The 18,879-nt window shown below is 36.0% G+C and overlaps 1 protein-coding gene across 6 annotated transcripts in view; it reads right to left on the reverse strand.

Annotated features, from left to right (window-relative positions):
• Positions 1–2,396: 2,396 nt before the first annotated feature.
• Positions 2,397–18,879, reverse strand: part of LOC138064042 (casein kinase I) — a 79,421-nt gene continuing 62,938 nt past the window's right edge. The window contains exons 8-13 of one of the 6 annotated variants that reach the window (XM_068924718.1): positions 18,744–18,839; positions 17,962–18,057; positions 11,495–11,601; positions 11,114–11,137; positions 6,491–6,583; positions 2,397–5,220 (exon numbers count right to left, since the gene is read on the reverse strand). In XM_068924718.1, the coding sequence (XP_068780819.1) occupies positions 6,526–6,583; positions 11,114–11,137; positions 11,495–11,601; positions 17,962–18,057; positions 18,744–18,839 (381 nt within the window). In that variant the 3' untranslated portion in view covers positions 2,397–5,220; positions 6,491–6,525. The remainder of the gene's footprint in view (positions 5,221–6,490; positions 6,584–11,113; positions 11,138–11,494; positions 11,602–17,961; positions 18,058–18,743; positions 18,840–18,879) is intronic. The other 5 variants (XM_068924714.1, XM_068924715.1, XM_068924716.1 and 2 more) reach the window with 5 other exon arrangements.

Consider the following 18,879-nt stretch of genomic DNA (forward strand, 5'->3'; position numbering starts at 1 on the left):
AAATGAAGTGTTATTTACTCCTAGTGATAGGAAGCCAGAAAACCTAGCCTTGAGGGATGGGGCAGGCAGAGGGATAATACCAAAAACGTGGCCTTCTGTATAGTGGAAATAGCCAAAGGCAGGAGGCAAATGAATTATCTCTTCTGAATCAAAGGTACAGGACAAAAATTGGTTACTATTTATACACAGGATGTCATTTGACATTTAGATGCCGCATGATAGGTTGCTTACTGATACAATAGCCAAAAGCTGATACTAATCTGAGGCAACATTAAGAGACACTGCTGAAATACCCTACACTGGTCATTGACACATAGGCCCAGTTTTTCCTGAAACTCTCAGCTATTTTTGAAGACACTAAAGTTTTTGAAGACATTTACCTTGTTTTGCCAGAAAAAAATGCTTGCAACTATTTAAAAAAAAAAAAAGAGTATAGCATGATAAAGTTATAGAATAAGCTTCCTGAACATAGAAAAATCTTTATAGGAACATTGATTTTGAACATCACATGAGATTTCTTGCATTCATGAGGCAAGTTCAGCTTTGCCTCAGCAAATTTAGATTGCTTAATCCACCTCTGATTTCAGTCCACGCAGTGAGGTTTATCTGACAAATTCTGATTGACTTGTGTGTATCTATTGTCATCCAGCCAATACTTTAGAGGAACTTTCCCTCCAACTCCTCTTTCTCAACAGGCATTGATGCCTAAAAGCAGGGATTCTCAGCACAACTCTACAAGCTGGAATGCAGGTGGTACATCCACAGCTGATGGGACATGCAATAACTCTGGTCCTTCAGTACACTCAAGCTCATCTTCAGATAGGCTGTTCTTTTTATTTATGACTCTTCTTGGCCAAGGTTTGGCTACTCAGTAACAGCACTTTGGTCATTTGAAAAAACAGTGTAACAGTATAAACCTAGAATCTCAGTTTATTAGTTGATCAATCTATCTAGTTATAGATGATCTCAAATAGGACTAGGAATTGATCCTAGTAGAACTTCTTAAACAGCTCGTAATTTCCGACTGCTACAAACAGGTGCCTCACAGTGCACTATAGCTCACCGCTCTGGATCTTTGTTGCTTCTTTCAATATAACAGCAATATCTCACATTCAACATTTTCGAATGCTGTTCGGAGATCTAGAAGGCTCAGCCTTCTATCCAGGAGTATTAAGAGATTATGTCTCAGTATGACATTCAATTCAGTGTCATGAATTTAAGGTCATTTTCCAAGCCTGGAATACAAAGCAGACAGGGCATGGTCTGGGATTCACAAATCCTCAGTCAACTTTTCTGTAGTCTCACATTTTTTCCAGAGGGAAGCTAAAGGCCATTCAGAAATTAACATACAAATGTCAGGTACAATGATCACAACTCATTGAATCCTTAATTCCTAATCGTTTGCTCTGTCCATCAAGTGCTTTAAGTTTTCATGAAACTGAGTACTTGACTATCACAGAAGGCCATATAGATCAATCACCTTCCTTGTTGCAGAAAAGAGAAAAGCTCAGAGCACTGAGGCAGAGATCTGCACTGTAAAACACACCTCCCTAAAAATTAAAGCCCAGACCATCACAAACATGATGCTAGACAAACTATCCAAAACTTTCCCAAGTAGTTTTTTTGATATTCCATCTTTTTGGTTGTCCATTTTGAGAATGAGGAGCTAAACACTCATTGCTCTTGAGTATTTAATAAAAGTTTAGTCTGAAAAATAAAAACCAAATAACATGCATCTCAAACTAGTTAATGACACTGGTGAGGCTTTGTTTTTATAACACCACTTTTGTGTCCAATAGCCTTTGCAGACAACGGGGATAATATTTCACAGGCAAGTTGTGTGAAGACATACATATCTTAAATACCCTGCAATATCAAGCAGGAAGTCCCACAAAATACTCAGTAAAGCTGTATTTGGAATAAGGTTCAAATGGATAATAAGGCTGAAAAAGATATGAAAAAGTCTATTATACAATAAAATATGAAAATTGAAAATATTGAAAACTATACTAGTTCAGTTACTAGTTCAGTCACTCATCCAGCACACCAAAAGAGTAAGATATATGGGGAAAAAATATTTAATTCTATGACTTGACGATCGATGAAGCTGCCTTAATTCTGACACAACCACAGAGTCTGTTGGACTCTGCAACCTCAGGTTTGTTTGAAATATCCTTTAAAAAGCTACCGAAAAGTACACAGCAGGGTACATTAAAGACTCATGCATTAAATTCCAAGTTTCAGAGAAGTTTTGATGAAAACTACTTGGAATTAAAATAAATGATTAAATCTGTTTAAATCTCTAAAGGTACAAGCAAATGAGAACATCTGCCTATGAAGAAAAATTTAGGAAGAAAAATTCTAGGAATCTTACCTACAAGGTTAGTAACCAATTTCCTATAAACATTGATTCTCAAATATATATGCTCTGCTTCTGTAGCATAGCAAATGCTCTACAGATAAGAACAGTAATCTCTATAGTGCACGTACGTTTGCTGACAGAGGAATTAACTCTGAGGCCTTCTTTTCTTGATATCTACCCTGCAAAATTAAGATGCATTTCTTGCATATGTCAATGCATCTGCAATGGCTTTCGTTCTAGGTAGCACAGAACTGTACTAAGGGCAGACCCACAGATACACTGAGTAGATCTCCTAGTTAATAACACACGCATTGAAATATCTTCACTATTTTTTTTTATCATTAGGTGTACTAAAGCATATTACAATAACACCTACTAACTCAGCAAACATACCCATAACTGCAATGTCGAGGTACTGCTTTGAGTAACATACATTCAAATTCCTGCTGTCCAAAAAGATTATAATTGTTCAGCAATTCTCAAAATAACAGCTTCTACTATTTCATCCAAGAGTGTAGAAAGGGGAAAAAAGGCAAGTTAAAAAAACTACCTTTATTTTTCTCTTCAGTTACAATTAAACAGGGATGTATTTCATTATTTAGACATCCAGACAATGTTGACTTCATTAGTTTAGATAGGAAAAAAGCATATAAATGCAAATCATATTGGCTTTACCTGAACATACCTGCATTACTTACTACTGACCAGTTTGTTTTGCTAGAAGAAAACTTTCTTCAGCATTAAAGTGGAGCATTTAAATACTGCTAAAAAGCAAGTGTCTAAATACTGGTCATTGCAGCAAATAAACAGATTTTACCTTTTAAAATATTTTAGGTCCATAACTGGATTAATACACACATTGTTATGTGTAAGGAGTTCTCATCTTATAAACGCTGTACAGGCCCAAAATCTCCAAGAAGGAAACCAGTCAGATGTATGAGAAATACAGACACTATATGTATTTACAAATATTATGAAGCAACAAATTTGGTCAAATACTGCAAAAAAGGATGCGTTTTCACATTAGAATGGTCAAGTAACCTCCCATCTCTTCAGCTCAAAAGAAAAGCAACTCCCATCAGTTTGAGATAATCAATACCACAAACAGGTAGAGCAGAGACTGTTGATCAAGTTATACAACATGTTTTTGTAGGCCAAGCTCAGTTTTTTTAAAACAAAAACTTAACAGCAATGTGACAAAGATCAAAGTACACACTGTGTTCATACGAGCACATAACTCAAACAATGCACTACACTTTTGGCTGTTAAGGAAAAATAAATTACAAAATACAATTAAAATCCCTGTAAATGCAATAATGAATTCAAAGGTGTGCATTTATCTTTAATATACATTAAGTATTACCACAAAACAGATTAAAAATAAATAAATATGCCAAGAGGCATGCGTGTACAGAAAAAAATATTACTAGTTAGCTTTAGAAGACTTGTAAAAAAAAATTGAGAGAATTTGAGTTTTGGTCAACAAATGTGTCTAGTCACTTCCACCTTTTATTCCATCCTTCCAATTAACTGGAAGCTAAACGTGAAAATAGCACACCTCTGTCATTATGGCTTTAAAACAAGCAGACTTGAAAAAATAAAATAGGCTGCCTTTTCTACAAGAACAGCTGGTTTGCTCATATTGCAGGCACTTCTTAGGACTTTGGGGAAAGTACCTGACCCATCTTTGCCACATCATCTTACAATAGCAGTAATATTATACTGAAAGATAAGAAAACTGCAGAAGAAAAAAAAATCACAGCAGATTTTGGGTGCTATGGGCTAGTACACAGAGAAGGCAGTAGAAGTCCAACCCACTTTCATTGCATCTGTTTTCTAAAATCAAAGAGTAAAATAATTTACAAACAGATCTCTAACATCATTACATGGCACATCAACATTTTCAATTTAAAGAGTTGTCAATCAGCAGTTACTGTAGTGAATATTTAGGCTTTAATATCAATTCTACTTTAATCAAATTCACATTTATTTCTTCTTAGTGTATTTTATCATTCCTCTGTAGATCCTTTCTTTTGAAAATATTTCAATCTTACTAACATTTCTGGAAGCACAACTTACGTTATTCAAATATCTGCATTTTTTGTACAAACACTCTCGCCATTTCTACTATACTGCAACTCTGTTATAGGAATGACAAAAGCAGATTTTCAAACTCAGACTACTAGAAATGCTTTTTGTTCATTAATACCACCAGCATTTAGACAACTGTCTTCAGCTGCACTGCAGCTTCCAACCTGATCTCTCTGGACAGTGACTGTACCATGATATCATAGAGGACTTGATGCTAATACAGATTGACTGCAGTACCATCAGTAATATGGGGGGGGGGGGTCAATGCAAAAAAAAAATCTTAAGGTAAGACTTATTTTTCTAAATGCTTGAGCATCTATATTTTTTCCACTTTTTTTTAAAGACTCCTTTCGATACACTGTTACAGAAGTGAAATACCAAATTTATGACTTCTTTCTTCAGCCAAGACACCACTAATACTTTGTAGAGCAGGAGAAATGTTTCTGAAGTTTAGCTTTAGTGAAGATAGTGTCCATTTTGTTGGTCCATTTATTGATGGTCAAAGAAGCACTCGTATTTGATGAGACTTTAAAGCTTCTGAAATAAACAAATTAAAAAATATGGACATAGGAGAACCAAAGCACAGAGGCAAGACACTTCATTTCTAAGGGAGTCCTTGGAAAACATGTGTGGTCATTACAGAGATTTTTTTAGATCACAAGACAGCAGTTGAACAAGTAATCAATTTCCCATGTTCTGCTTGCTTCTAAAGTCATTTCTGGCGTTGAATGGTTTTTCTTTTCCTTCGCTTGAAAAAACAGCAGCACCTGCAGTGTGACACAGATTACATATGATAAAAAAAGAAGCCAAAAAAATAAACTACGTGAAACACTTTCACTTGAAGTATGTAGATAAGATACAGCAACCACCACAAGGAATATAGTAAGCTCTACTGCAGGTGATTGAGTTTCTAGTGAAACTACCATTGAAGTAAAGTTGGCACATTTCACTTTTTTGATAAGCAAATTGTATCAATGGAAAAAATAAATAGGTAAAGTTTAGGGTATTATTTGATGGTATGAAAAGTATGAGCATTACAGGCTGACTTAAAAATACATTATTAAGAATAAGGCAAGTTTTCATTCTTATTTACTCTTTCACATAACCTAATATGCCAAACAAGCTTGAACAGATCTTAGCTTTGTACTCAAGACCTTACTGCTAATAGTGGAACAATCTGAACCTCCTTTTGGCACTCAGAACTTGCAGAAACCCTTTTCCTCATAGAAACATTTTAGAGAACAACATTTATCAACAATAAAAATTAATGTTCTAATTCAGTGCTGTGATATTAGTAAGGTGAGAATCACAGCTTTAAGTGTATAAAAAGCATACTGACACGTAAGGCATACTGACATCCTTTGGTCTGTTTTATTATACACTATATGAAGAAAACTGAAATTGACAAATACTGGGAATTTTACTTAATGGAGAAAATCAGATAGTAAGAAAAATTCAAAAGTAAAAAAACTGTGGGGGGGGGGAGGGGTGGCACAGAAGGAGTTAGAACACAGAGGATGACTACAGAAGTCCAGGAAGTATTTTTGAAAGTAAATTAAAGAGAGGGAAACAAAGAAAATTTTTTCATTTCCATGAAATGTTAACCTGATGTTATTTCAAGCACTTCTCAGCTCCTGACCATCAGCTCTAAAATTAAAGCTCCCTTTTAGGAAAATATTCTCATACTTTAATTGCAATCAAAAATGAACATGCAAGCTTTCCATCTCAGGATAGCTTGCCCCAGGGAGTTCTGTAGTTTGCTTTACTGAACTGCTTATTGCATTGCCACATATGCTATGAAGACTGATATTTGAGATTTTTTCCTCAAACTATGGAGTACAATAGAAATGACAAACTAGAAATTCACTGCATCAATATGGCAGTGAGTCCTCAAACTCATTAAGCATTATCTGCAGCTAGCTTTGTTTGGAACACAGGAAAAAGGAAAGAATTTGAAAACCAGGGGAATACGGGTCTAAAAATAAGGTTCTAAACGGGATGAGAACAACATCCAAAACAAAGGGAGACAGAAGTTACCTTCTCAAAATATCCAAGGGCACCCTGTCGCTCAGTCACTGAAAAAGTAGCAGTGGGCAGAGGCAGACCAGAGCTGCTCTGAGAGTTACATAACTTTCAGTAAAAAAAAAACAAAACACACAAACAACAACATTGGTTATTGATAGAGAGGAAGCCGCAAATTGAAATTTAACAGGGGAAACTATGAGGGTAACTATTTTTATAGCTACCAGAAATAATACTAGATTTACCTTAAAGGACTTACAAAAAGAGACATAACTGCTTTGGAAAGCTGGTAGCCACCATCTGCAACCAAAATTCCCCCATAGCTACAAGCGCTTTTTCTTAGCGTCTGTCTACAACCACTAGCATTCATTATTACTTAAGCTTTGAGTTTAGAAGCAGATACATGAGGTCCAATCCAGCTTAATCCTTCATTCATGACAACCTTTTTACAAGTATTTTATTTTGATATATATAATAAACATCATATCAAAATGAAGTATTTCAAAATGGTCCCCTTCCAACCTGAAGTATCCTGTGATCAAGGAAACACTACCCTGGATTCTGATGGTAAAGCACTTTTTGCATCTGTTTCTGGTTAAGAGGCTCCCAAAAGAGGGCTTACAGAAGTGTTTTGTCTTGACTCACAACTTTGCTATACAGAGAACATGTTACATAAGTAACTGTAGGAAAAGTGGGGTAGATGGTTAATTTAAATTCTAGAAAAGACAATCTAGATTCTTTAAGTCTTTACTGTTGTAGTATATTTTGTTTAAATGGAATGCATACAAAGAACATCAGTCCACAACTCCAAGGTTTAGTACTGCTTTTGTGCAATTTATGGATGCTTTGGGTTTGTTTGCTCTCCTTCTCAATAAATTTCAACCCCTCCTTTGCTGCAATCCCTGTGCTGTCCTTTATTCCTCCTCCATGGCCTATTTAGTTTGCTCCTTCTGTCAGCCAGAGAAGCATGGCATCACACAACAGAGAATTCAAGAATTCTACCCTTATCCAATATTAAGGGCTGCCTTTTCAATCTCCTCATCTTCTGGATTTTGCATAATACTGTTATGAAGGGAATTCTAACAACAGCTATTGATTTTATCTGATAAATTATTCAACTGCTCTAGTTCAGGAAATTTCCCTATATAATGCTCAAGAGTTCTGATGTGGGAAAATAAAGGATTTATTAACATATTTAGAATGCTGTGTTACAGGAATATAAATTCCACACAGTGCTGTAAACCAGGAGATTGGCTTGGAAATCATTTCTGAAATGCATGTTTAACATCCTAGAAGTGCTAGACCTGGCAAACCTTCCTAAGTCAAATATAAGCACATTTAGATGGGATAGGGATGTGAAAGTAAGTTGCCTGGTAAGAAGTTTTACGAAAAAATGTAACCCTGAAGTTAGAGAGAATTGTTACACTTACAGCAGAAACGATGGCATGTTTTTAAGAATACTGACACTAGAGGGCCTCATCATCACTTACGCTACACATTATATTGCTTGAAGACAAATTTAAGGTTAGAGGATGAGACATTGTTATGGAGTACAATACAAAATTACCACAATATTCCATATCCACTAAAACTGTGGAAAAATGACCCCTAACCTCTTTGCTTGTGGGGTGTAATATCTTTCACCTAGTCCCATAAATAGGAATTATACTGTCTGCTAGAAACAACATTCTCACTTTCTGTGGAAGTTAAAGCGACCTTTGAGATATGACCGACGCTAGCAACCTCATCAGTATTGTTTACTAGTATTTGTTATCCAGCTTCAAAATCTTTATCATACTTTTCTGTTAAACATCTCTCCTTCTATCACTTGAACAGTCCTCCGATATAACATAAAGCAACTTCAATTTTCATTTGTGTTTATATAGCTGAATTTTAATGTGTCATCTATTATGTGACAGCAGTTTATTGCAGGATTATTAGCATGTACTTCAAGTGACTAAATGTCAGCTGCAGAAAGGCTAGAAGATCGTTCCATTCTCTCTCCTTGTTTGCCCTTCTCTGTCTGCCCATGGCAGAGCCTTTTGGTTACCCAAACTACACATTCCTGAGAAAAACTGTTCCCATGAAGAAGGCTAGCAACAAGTCAAGGAAAGAAAGGCTAATTGCTCAGTGATAACTGGAAAGCCACCTCTAGAAGACTGGATCAGCAGTCAGAAGTAAAGGCAAAATTTAGTTCTCTACTTGATAAAAGAAAAGCTAAGCCCGGCAACTGCCAGGGTAGAACAGCAATCAAGTTATTTTTCTTCCCACTCTACAACAGAGAAATGGCTAAAAGATACTTTTCTACAAGAAGAAACTATCTTTAAGACAGACCCACTGCTAAAGTCAGGCTTGTGACACAGCAATATCTGAGGAGTATTATAAGGTGTAGTCTAGAATATGTGAATACATATGTAAACATACACATTAAACAATGGAAACGTGCTAGCCAGATTGTCCCAAACAATAAAAGGCTTGCTGAAAAACTTGCCTGATCTACAAGGTCACACTGAAACAGTAACAGCAGATCTAACCAAACAATACTTAATGTTCATAATTAAACCACAGGTGACAGAGCACCCTTTCTTCAGTCTTTTAAACTGGGATATGGTCATTCTAAGGTTCTAAAACTAGGGGAAAAATCCAGAATAAAGTGTTTCAGAAAAAATATTCAAGTTTGTGCCCTCAAAATATGAGGAAATACTAAAAACAAGGTATCAGCAAGAGAGGTTAACTGTTTGTATTTTCAGATGGAGAAAAGTTTATGAAAAAGATACAAAGTAATAGTTTCTTGACAAAACAAGAAGTCTCCTTAAAAACCAAAATGCCTATGATATAGACATGAATGAATAGCGATACTTGCATTTCCTTACATTGCTCAGCAACTATTAAACATCTCAATACCTTTTGATATTAAGCTTAAAACTATCATGTCAAGTATAAAATTACTTAAGCCTTCTAAAGCATTGTTATGAGAAAAGTATGTATACCTATATATCGGTGTTTGGTGGCAAGGTTTGGTGTGTGTAGGGAGGGGTGCCTTAATTACTGGCAAAATACAAAAAGAATTCAAAAAACGGCAAGTGAAGATAATCAGTCTAAATAGACACTTTTGAAAATATGCATTCCATACTGAAAAAAATAAATAGCAGATTTTGAAATTAAATCCATTTCACATGCAATACAGCCAGTAAGACTAGGCCAAAAAGGTCAAGGATTGCATATTTGTCTATCCATTACTCAAACTGGAGGAAATGAACAAAACTAGTAACTGCTATACTCCTTAAAGGAGTCAGTAGCATCTCAGTTTCTCAGAATTTCTTTGCTTTCAGTAGAAATCCGAACATAGGTTTGAACACTTTAGCACTACCCCAAGTTTATAAAAGACAGACCTTTTTTCCTCTACATGCACAAACTGGGTCCTGTAGGCTTCAGAAAAGTTATCACTGCACTTACCCAAAGGAGGGAACAGGTAACTTCTCTGCCACCTGGAACCTACCAATATCCTTGCTCTTAGAGGTGGGTTTTTCGTTTTTTTCCCCCCCTTTTGGGGGAGGGGGGAAGGTGTTGGTAGGGATTTGGGGGTTTTGTTTGTTTTAAATAAACAAGATTCTTGCCAGAAGTATAAATGAAAACACTATAGCACTCTTTGTAAACATGGCAGGGAAAGTAACTGGCCTTCCCACACATCATCTAATACAGAAAGGTAGGGCACAAATGTGGTACAACAGACACTGCCATTCACAATTAATTACGCACGCACATAGAACATGCACATCAAAACCAGAACCTATTTCCTGAAGTGATTGTCCTAAGAAACTCTCCGTTGTTTAAAAGTTAGGAAGACTGAGTCCTACAAAATTCATGGCTATAAAGGAATGCTTACTGGTTTTTTCCTACTGTTTTTTGCTACTGACACATGCTTTCACATTGCAGTGCCTCTATTTTACAATCATCTAAGATACATGCCCTTACAAAATTCAACTCCCAGAAAAATTAAAAGAAATGTTAAAAGTTATTGTCTTCAGCTATCAAGATCTTCCGCACTTTTCTGAAAGCTTGACTTTACTCCTTGAATATATATAAACACTAGGGCTCACTCCACCTTCTTAAAAATCTTAATATTTTCCCCTTTCATTTCACTGTAATTTTAGGCACCCCAAAGTTCTTTTTAGTAAGTAGTTAGCAGGTTGTCAAAGACTCATACATAAGCACATTTAAAGTAACGAGTAAAGTTCAAACATTAGCTGGCATTTATTGCTTGTTCATATATGCGAGTAATTTTCTGTATGTTAAAACACTGGCTGAATGCTATACCATCTGAAAAGCAGTGTTCTCCCCTCTAAAATAGTATAGCAAATAAGTAAAAATATTGTACCACCCACTAAAAAGGATTAGTTAGAATACACTACAGACTACGACTTAAAAGCAAGCAAGATTTGAAGCAGGCAAAATAGCTCCTCAACATGACAGTTTTGTTTGTAAAAAAAAAAAAAAAACTAACTGTTTAATGATATTAAGCATTGTTTTTTAGTTTCTAATTTGAATTGCAATATTAAAGGTCTCTGAAATAAGTTTTAGCGCAATGAGAATAAAACCAATGGGGCTATTTCTGCCTGCCTCTGCTTTAGAACTCACCACATGTTCAACACTTTCTGGCAGCTATACATAAAGAAAATAAGGGAGAAAAGAGAATCAGAATACAACACAGAGAAAGAATTCTACATCTGTTATACATAGTGTTCTGACTACCAAAAGTTATCTTAAACTAAATTCTTTAAAATTAGTTAAAGATCAAACACGCAAGCGCTACTCTAAGAGATATGTCATGGAAAGTTGTAGCTTAAAACAGCACAAGTTATAGAAAGTACACTGTTTAAATATTTAAAGCCAAAGTTAAGTATAGCACTGTACTATTTTGCCCCTCATCAGTGGTTATTGTGTTCAGACAAGATTTTTCAAGTAACTAGATAAGTGGCTAAGCACACAGGCTCAAAAGAATACAAATGAAGGACGTACTTTGTCTCGTCCATGACTTCTACTTCTGCAGGAGCTGTGATGGGTGCATTAGAACGGCCTGCAGTTGGGTCATCTGTGTTCAGTTCTCCATTTGTAGAGCTTACTACCTGCAATCACCAGAAATAAGTGACATCACTTATAGTGCCAGACTCATATTTGTAAATTTCTGAAGTTACAATACATCTTCAAGACTTATTTTAATTAATTCCACAATTCTTTTTATTCTATTATATATTCTAACTTTTACTCATGCACCCTGGCTTCCTGCCATACTTTTATCATCTCTACTAGCGCAACAGACATATGGAAGACTCTTTAAAGAGAGCAGACTAAGCAAAGCAATTCTGCTTGTCAGGCTTGCTGGTTTCCTCTGGTGTCTTTTACAAGCCTTAAAGAAAGGCAAAAAGTTGTACCAGGTCTTTTCCTTTCCTGATCCTAATTCAAGTAGTCCTATCACATCTCTGCTTCTCTGGTGTATTCAAGTTCCTTTGTTTTCTTCTTCGTGTGGGCAGACGCAGCTCTACCTCAAAGAGCACTCACCAGAAGAATAAAGGTCGAGGACCTAATAATCTAGGCATTTGTTCTTGCTTCCCAAGACCACAAGGGCATTACTATTATCAAAAACTACAGCTTTTTACTTTCAATCCCATTAATTTCCTTTCAGGTTCCTTCATAATTCTGGAGCCAGCAGGACAAACCTGGTTCTCGGGGAATGTTTGTTTTGACTTTAAACCAAAAGGAATCTACTATTACTCTCACACTATTCCTACCAGTTTTACTGTAGGACTAATGTAGCCATTCTAGAGGCCTCTCCCTTAATCACCTCAAGGAATCTGCCAGGCAGATGTTAACTGGATATAGATGAGTGGACACCAGATCAAGGCAGCTGACAGTGCTAAACCCATCTATTAAAGTATAAAAGGTCTACTAGCTGTGGAGTTGTAACAAATGTTTGGTGTTTGGCCAAGCATCTTTGCACAAAAACATAATTCTGGTCAGATAATAGAAGAGCCTGCCGAAAGCATCTGTAAAACAATCAAGATTACAGCTTAAGCTAAAGGAAAGTAGACCAACAGTAGTTTGGATTTCAAGATTCTTACGAGCTGTTGCCTGAAGGTCAGAGATTAAGATAGAAGAAAGCAAAGGGAAGGAAAGTTATCATGCTGTTACTTCCCACTCTTAACGTAACTACTCTGTGTCTTCTATTTATAAGCAGAGCTAATAGCCTCACCTACTAAGGCTTGCTCTATAGTTTGTTGTAACCAACTAATAGGAGCTTTAGAAGTACACTGAACTTCAGCTATTTGTTATTTCCCATACACCTGGCTCAGACTAAGTTTTCTTCTTTTTGATGTTGCGCTAACATCAGAACCACTGTCAAAAAACCCAAACAGCAGCAACCTGCACTTTCCCTAGCAATCTCCGTGAGCTCAATATCAAAACAGGAGAACAGATGTCTGAGATCGCAAGAACTTCATTTCTCCATTTTTGGTCAACATACTGGAAGCAATCCTGGGAAACTAGACTTGATTTCTGTTGTGATGGATATGTGGCTTTAACTAACAGTATTCCTCATTCCCAAGATGCTTTATTTGAGATCACTGGGGACTGCAGAAGCACTGAATAAGCAGTGATAGAAGTAAGAGGGAAATTGTACTTTAACAAAACAAAATAGCAAGTCAGGCCTTTTAAATTGAATACCCTGGACTAATAGATTTTTACAATATTACCTTAATACTTGTCATCATTTGCCATATTTACTGGTGAGGGGAAATAGGATCATTCTGACCATCTCACCAGGACTGGGCAGATAAATTCATTACTACTTGTGAAATACCCAGCTATAGGAGTGATAAGCACCACAGAAGCATATGGCGTTTTAGAGTAAACTGAGTAGAATAAACTGTTTTCTGAATAACATTTGAGGACTAAGTGCTAAGTCAGATAGGATGACTCATGAAATAAGGGTAGATAACACGTATTGCTCATATAGAGCAAAGGGCTACTGTGATGAAGGGACTGGAGCATCTCTCCAGTGAGGAAAGGCTGAGAGAGGTGGGACTGTTCAACCTGGAGAAGAGAAGGCTCAGGGGAGATCTGATCAATGCGTACAAGTATCTAAAGGGAGGGTGTCGAGAGGCGGGGGCCAGACTCTTCTCCGTGGTGCCCAGCGACCGGACAAGAGGCAACGGGCATAAAATGAACCACAGGAAGTTCCATCTGAACATGAGGAAAAACTTTACTGTGAGGGTGACTGAGCTCCGGAATAGGCTGCCCAGAGAGGTAGTGGAGTCTCCTTCCCTGGAGACGTTCAAAAGCCGTCTGGACGCAATCGTGGGTAATGTGCTCTAGGCAACCCTGCTTGAGCAGGGGGGTTGGACTAGATCTCCAGAGATCCCTTCCAACCATTCTGTGATTCTCTAATCTTGTCCACCAAATGAGTTTTGGATTCAAAGAGTCCAAAACATAACCGTAGCCCTGTATTAATTCATATAAAACAATGCCACCCAATTAAGATTGTAGCCATTGCCTGCAGTCCTAATCACTCAGGAATTCTGCTCCATGATCTAAACTTCAGATAAGTTTCTCCCAAAGAGATCTTCAGACTTGTGCTTATGCATTAGCAACAGGTGACTAGAACCAGAAGCCTTTGCCTTCAGTTTCCTCAAATAAGGAAAAGAGTAGGGTACCTCATGAAACAACAAAAATCCATCTTTTTGGATGGGAAGCTAACCTGTACACCTTAGCATTCTTGACTGCTGTAAAGAATAGATATTTCCATTCGTATTGCAAAAACAAATCAGATTTTTTTCTCCTTTTCCTACAAAAAGCAAATAAAAATATTTTATGACTGTTAATCCTTTCAAACATCAAATACATTGGCCAACCCTGTTATTTCTGGAGATTTCACATGGCCTTCTCCTTCACACCTTTCCTGGGAGTGTTGATTCCACCACTCACATCTGCTTTTACTGGACAGCAGATTCAAAAAGGGGATTACATTCAAGTATAAGCACATTCTTCATTTGAACTGACAAACAGGAAAGTAGGTATCCGAAAGTCTTTCTTACATTAACATCTCAGCTATCAAAATTATTTCTCAAGCTCCTTGCTGTGGTTTCTTCCAATGGATGAAAAAGCAATGAGAAACAGAATATTTTGACAGGAACAAAAATGTACTTACACACTTTATGGTCTGCCCTCTCATCACTGCTAGAAAAAAAATCTATTTTGGAGAGGTAGATGAGCCAAATAAAGGTTTTAGGTTTTTTTGGTTTTTTTGACTCTGATTCAAAACTTGTGGATGGCTCTCATCAGCCTTTTGTCAGCAACTCTTCTGCTCTCTTTGGAACTTCTGCAGACCAAAACATGGACTTGGTAAAAGACTGCTAAAGCAGGGTAAAAGGAGTATTTGTACTCTCCTGATCTCAGAGCACATGAGCTTAAGTCAGATCAGCCATTAGACTTTTCTCTCAGACAAGATGTTAACAGTCCTGGTAATCAGCATAACATGTTAGAGGAAAAAGATATGGGAATCTGACAAAAATAAGAACAAAAGTCACCTGGAAGGCAACTTATGCATTGTAACTGTGATACGCCAAATTCTGTAGTCAGAATGTACCAGAAATACAGCAAGAAAGTTTCATCATAGTGTCTTCACATAAAAGGCTAGAACTTTGGGAAAGGAAGGCAGAGAAGTGGTACATTAAATTAACAACAGATTTACTAAGAAATTTTTAATTTGATTCCTTACTTAGGGAGTTGGACTGGATTTCTTAATAATCTGACAAAAGATGGAAAGAATTTACCTTATAAGGAGTTTATATACTGTAGGCAGAAGTGTGCATGTATGTTATCTTTACATCTAAAAATTATGTCAACAAAAAATATATTCAAAGTTTTCATGAACAGTCATAAAATTTGGCTTCTTACAGCCAATTTTAAGCTCAGATTCTTTTTAGAAGCATTGCAATATTGAAGATGAACCTAAGCTGTTCATCTATAAGTGGGAGATTAAACCCTGAATTGGAGACTTAAAACAACTTAAAGCATCTTTCTAACAGACCATATATTGGTTTAAATTTAGTTCTTAAAAATTACATCAGTTCTTTAGAAGTTTAATTTCAAGAGCATATATATAAAGCAGCATATGCATTTTGGACAGTGCTTGTTTTCCTGTATGCCATAAAGCTAAGAAATTTAAGATACTCGACCCACTACCTGCAAGCATATTAATTGTGAAACAGATGAGCTTAGATACATATTCCTTTTAGAGCTTGATAAGAGTCAATAATAAGACTAAAGTTAAGCCTGAATACCAATATATCAAACAGTAACAGTAAATCTTCAGGCTATCACTATGCTTTGTTTTGGATTCAAGTACATGAAAACTACTCTTATTTGCTGTGTTCAAAATTAAGGCGGAAAGGCTCTCAGAAAATACATCTGCCAATTGACTCGTTTGCCACCACAATAAGGAATTACAAAAAGTTGAAAGAGGCTTAGCAAATTATCTTTCATTCCATTACAAATCTCAGAAACCAAATTCCCCACTCTTCAAAAATAAAGCCAGTCTGCACAACTAAGCAAATCACTAGTGACATCTAGAATGCTCTATTTTACTAACAAGTTTCCAGTTAAGACAGAAGAATCAAGATAGTTCTCGCTACCTTTTTAGCGCACAAAAACTTTGGGATATTGACCTGTTTCACTAACATTAATGTCTTGACTGAATGCTTCCTACTTGAACATTACCAAGAACATAAGCATACCCACCAGCTATATACACCTATACACCAGCACATAATCCACTCATTTAGTATACGTAACAATGAAGTTCATTAAAACGTTAATGATTCAAATCTGCTGCAGAAGGACCTCACAGACAGCAATGAATTAAAAATCTGTAATGACAAGGACCTAGCGTTCTGATGTCGCTTTAAAAGAAAGTTTTTTCCCAGATTTTCACAGATTACAGAGAAGACAATAATTCAGCATAAAACTGATCTCAAAGATGAGAAATGTCTCACTAACATCACAGAAAATATAAACACACTAAAGCCTATTCCGTAAACTCAACTTTCAATTATCTGTGGTACTTTTACATATATTACACAATTTTAAAGTTCTACCAACAGGAGTTTAACAAGTTAAATATTTTTCTAATCTGAATGACAAAAAATATGGAAAAAATGTAATAATTTTGGAAGATATAAACTCAAATTCAATTTAGATTCCGCATTACTATACTGTTCTCAAAGGATAAACTGACTACTTTTACAATCGATGTCCTCGAGAGAACTATTGTGTTGTCAAGTCAAGAATACTGGTACAGTTTTCAAAATATTTGTCAATGTGAAGCTATTAACATGGCTTTAAAAATAAAGCTTTTCAAGAAGTGGCCTAGAACAATTAAATTTTTCTTGGTAAACACTAAGAATCATCCAGTAGCTTTTCTTATACGACTAAATAGCAGTTTCTAAAGTAGCAAAAATCAGTGGATGTAAAGTTTAAACTAAATATCAAAGCATTCTAAGAAGATACTTTGTTTATTCTACTGAATTATCAAGGTGATATGACTGCAGCTTTTCTTTATGCTGGAATTTTCACCCCTTATCTTCAGGATTAGGCACAAACTTTCCAAAAAACAAACTGTAAAAGAAACATATGTAACTTAGATTCTCAGAATCCAAAATACAAGCAAAGGAAAAACTTAATTCTTCCCCATGCAACATATTACAAGCCTCAATTATTTTAATTTAGGACTGAAATATCAAATTATTATACAGATTATACAGCTAAAGTTTTGAATCTTTCTATATTAAATTTAGATTTCCTGCATATTATTCCAGATATCCCACTCCAATGAAATATATTCAAAGAACAACATACCAAAAAAGTAAGCATGTTAGGAAAAAAGCTCTTTATAAATGAAAAAAATGAATAATAAAGGAAAAATTCCACTCATTTTTCACTGATAAGTATGAAGTACTGCCCTGGACAACATTCTTCTAGTCAGCTGATAATTGAAAAAAATGAGTAAAGTTTAAGCAAAATCACTAGTTAACATTTTGGCTTGAAGTTTGCATAAGCAGTATGTCTTTAATAAATACTGAATTAAACCAACAATATTCTACTCACTAGTACAACTAATACCGTATGGGATTTCTAAACTTCAGTGGGTTTCACTGATGTCAGAATATATTGCCTTAGAAAGATGGACAGTTCCATTGTTTTAGGTTCTCACTGAAGAACATGCAGCAGAAATTCAACATACAAGAAGATCCACAGCTTTCTGCATCTGTTTTTATTTTAGTTTGGTAACTGTGAAGCAGGGAAGAGCAGGCATATTCTGAACAGAACCAGAAAGCAAATGTAAGCTGAAGAGAAGAATCGTGTCAGGTACTGCAGGAGACTGATATTCCATAACACAAAAGTAATTAGTCATGCAAAGAAGCAGAAAATACCTGTACCGAGCCACCATGTCTGTCAGCTGCTAGGTGAGCTCTCAAGTGATGTGGATTGGCTTGCTGGGAGTCCCAAGCTGCCCTATGATCTGTCGACTATCATTGTTCGGATATGTTAGGCATATAGGCAAAAGGGAAAATAAAAACCCATAACATTAAAACATTCATGCATAAGTTTCCTTTTTAAAAGCACAGACGCTCTACACATTCAATTCCTATACAGAATGTACCTCTACATTATCTGTATACATACATATCTGTATACATACATACAAAATAGACATTACAGGTCTATTTTGATAGAAGAGCTGCAATTTAACTAAAACTACATCCCTCACAACAAAAAGCCCACCATCACCATAACCATATAACTAGGCTTAGATAAATGGACAAAGATCTAAATTCATGTTTTTACTATAGCTATTATGCTGGTTTTTAAAAAGTAAGAAAAATACACATGTGGCAGAACAGAAACAGACTGATGTAGCATACAAGGAAGAGATACAAAACAGAAAACAAATGTATTTAAAGAGTAAATCAGAGAGAAAATCTGCTACTAAGGTAAGTTATATCAGCACCAAAATAAGCACCCTCTTAGGATGCTTTAAGGTCCACAGAGGTAGAAATGTGTTAACAAGGACATACCCAAACCAAAGAGAAACAGACAGAAAAGGTTGGAGTCAATTTTATTTTGGAGAGCTCTAATAGAAGCAAGAGCAACTTAGCACAAATCATTAGATAGAAGACAAAGTAATGCTGCTAATCTCACATGAGTGGTTTACCTGATTTTTGGATTGCTGCATCTTATCCCTGTGCTGATGTGCTTCTCTGCTTGAAGACAGTGCAGGATCTGAATGGATTGAACCCACTGGAGTAGGCTACAAATATAAACATTATGTAGCAACTGGTAAAAAAAAT

The sequence above is a fragment of the Struthio camelus genome, chromosome W (genome assembly GCF_040807025.1).
Source record: "Struthio camelus isolate bStrCam1 chromosome W, bStrCam1.hap1, whole genome shotgun sequence".
Classification (NCBI taxonomy): domain Eukaryota; kingdom Metazoa; phylum Chordata; class Aves; order Struthioniformes; family Struthionidae; genus Struthio; species Struthio camelus.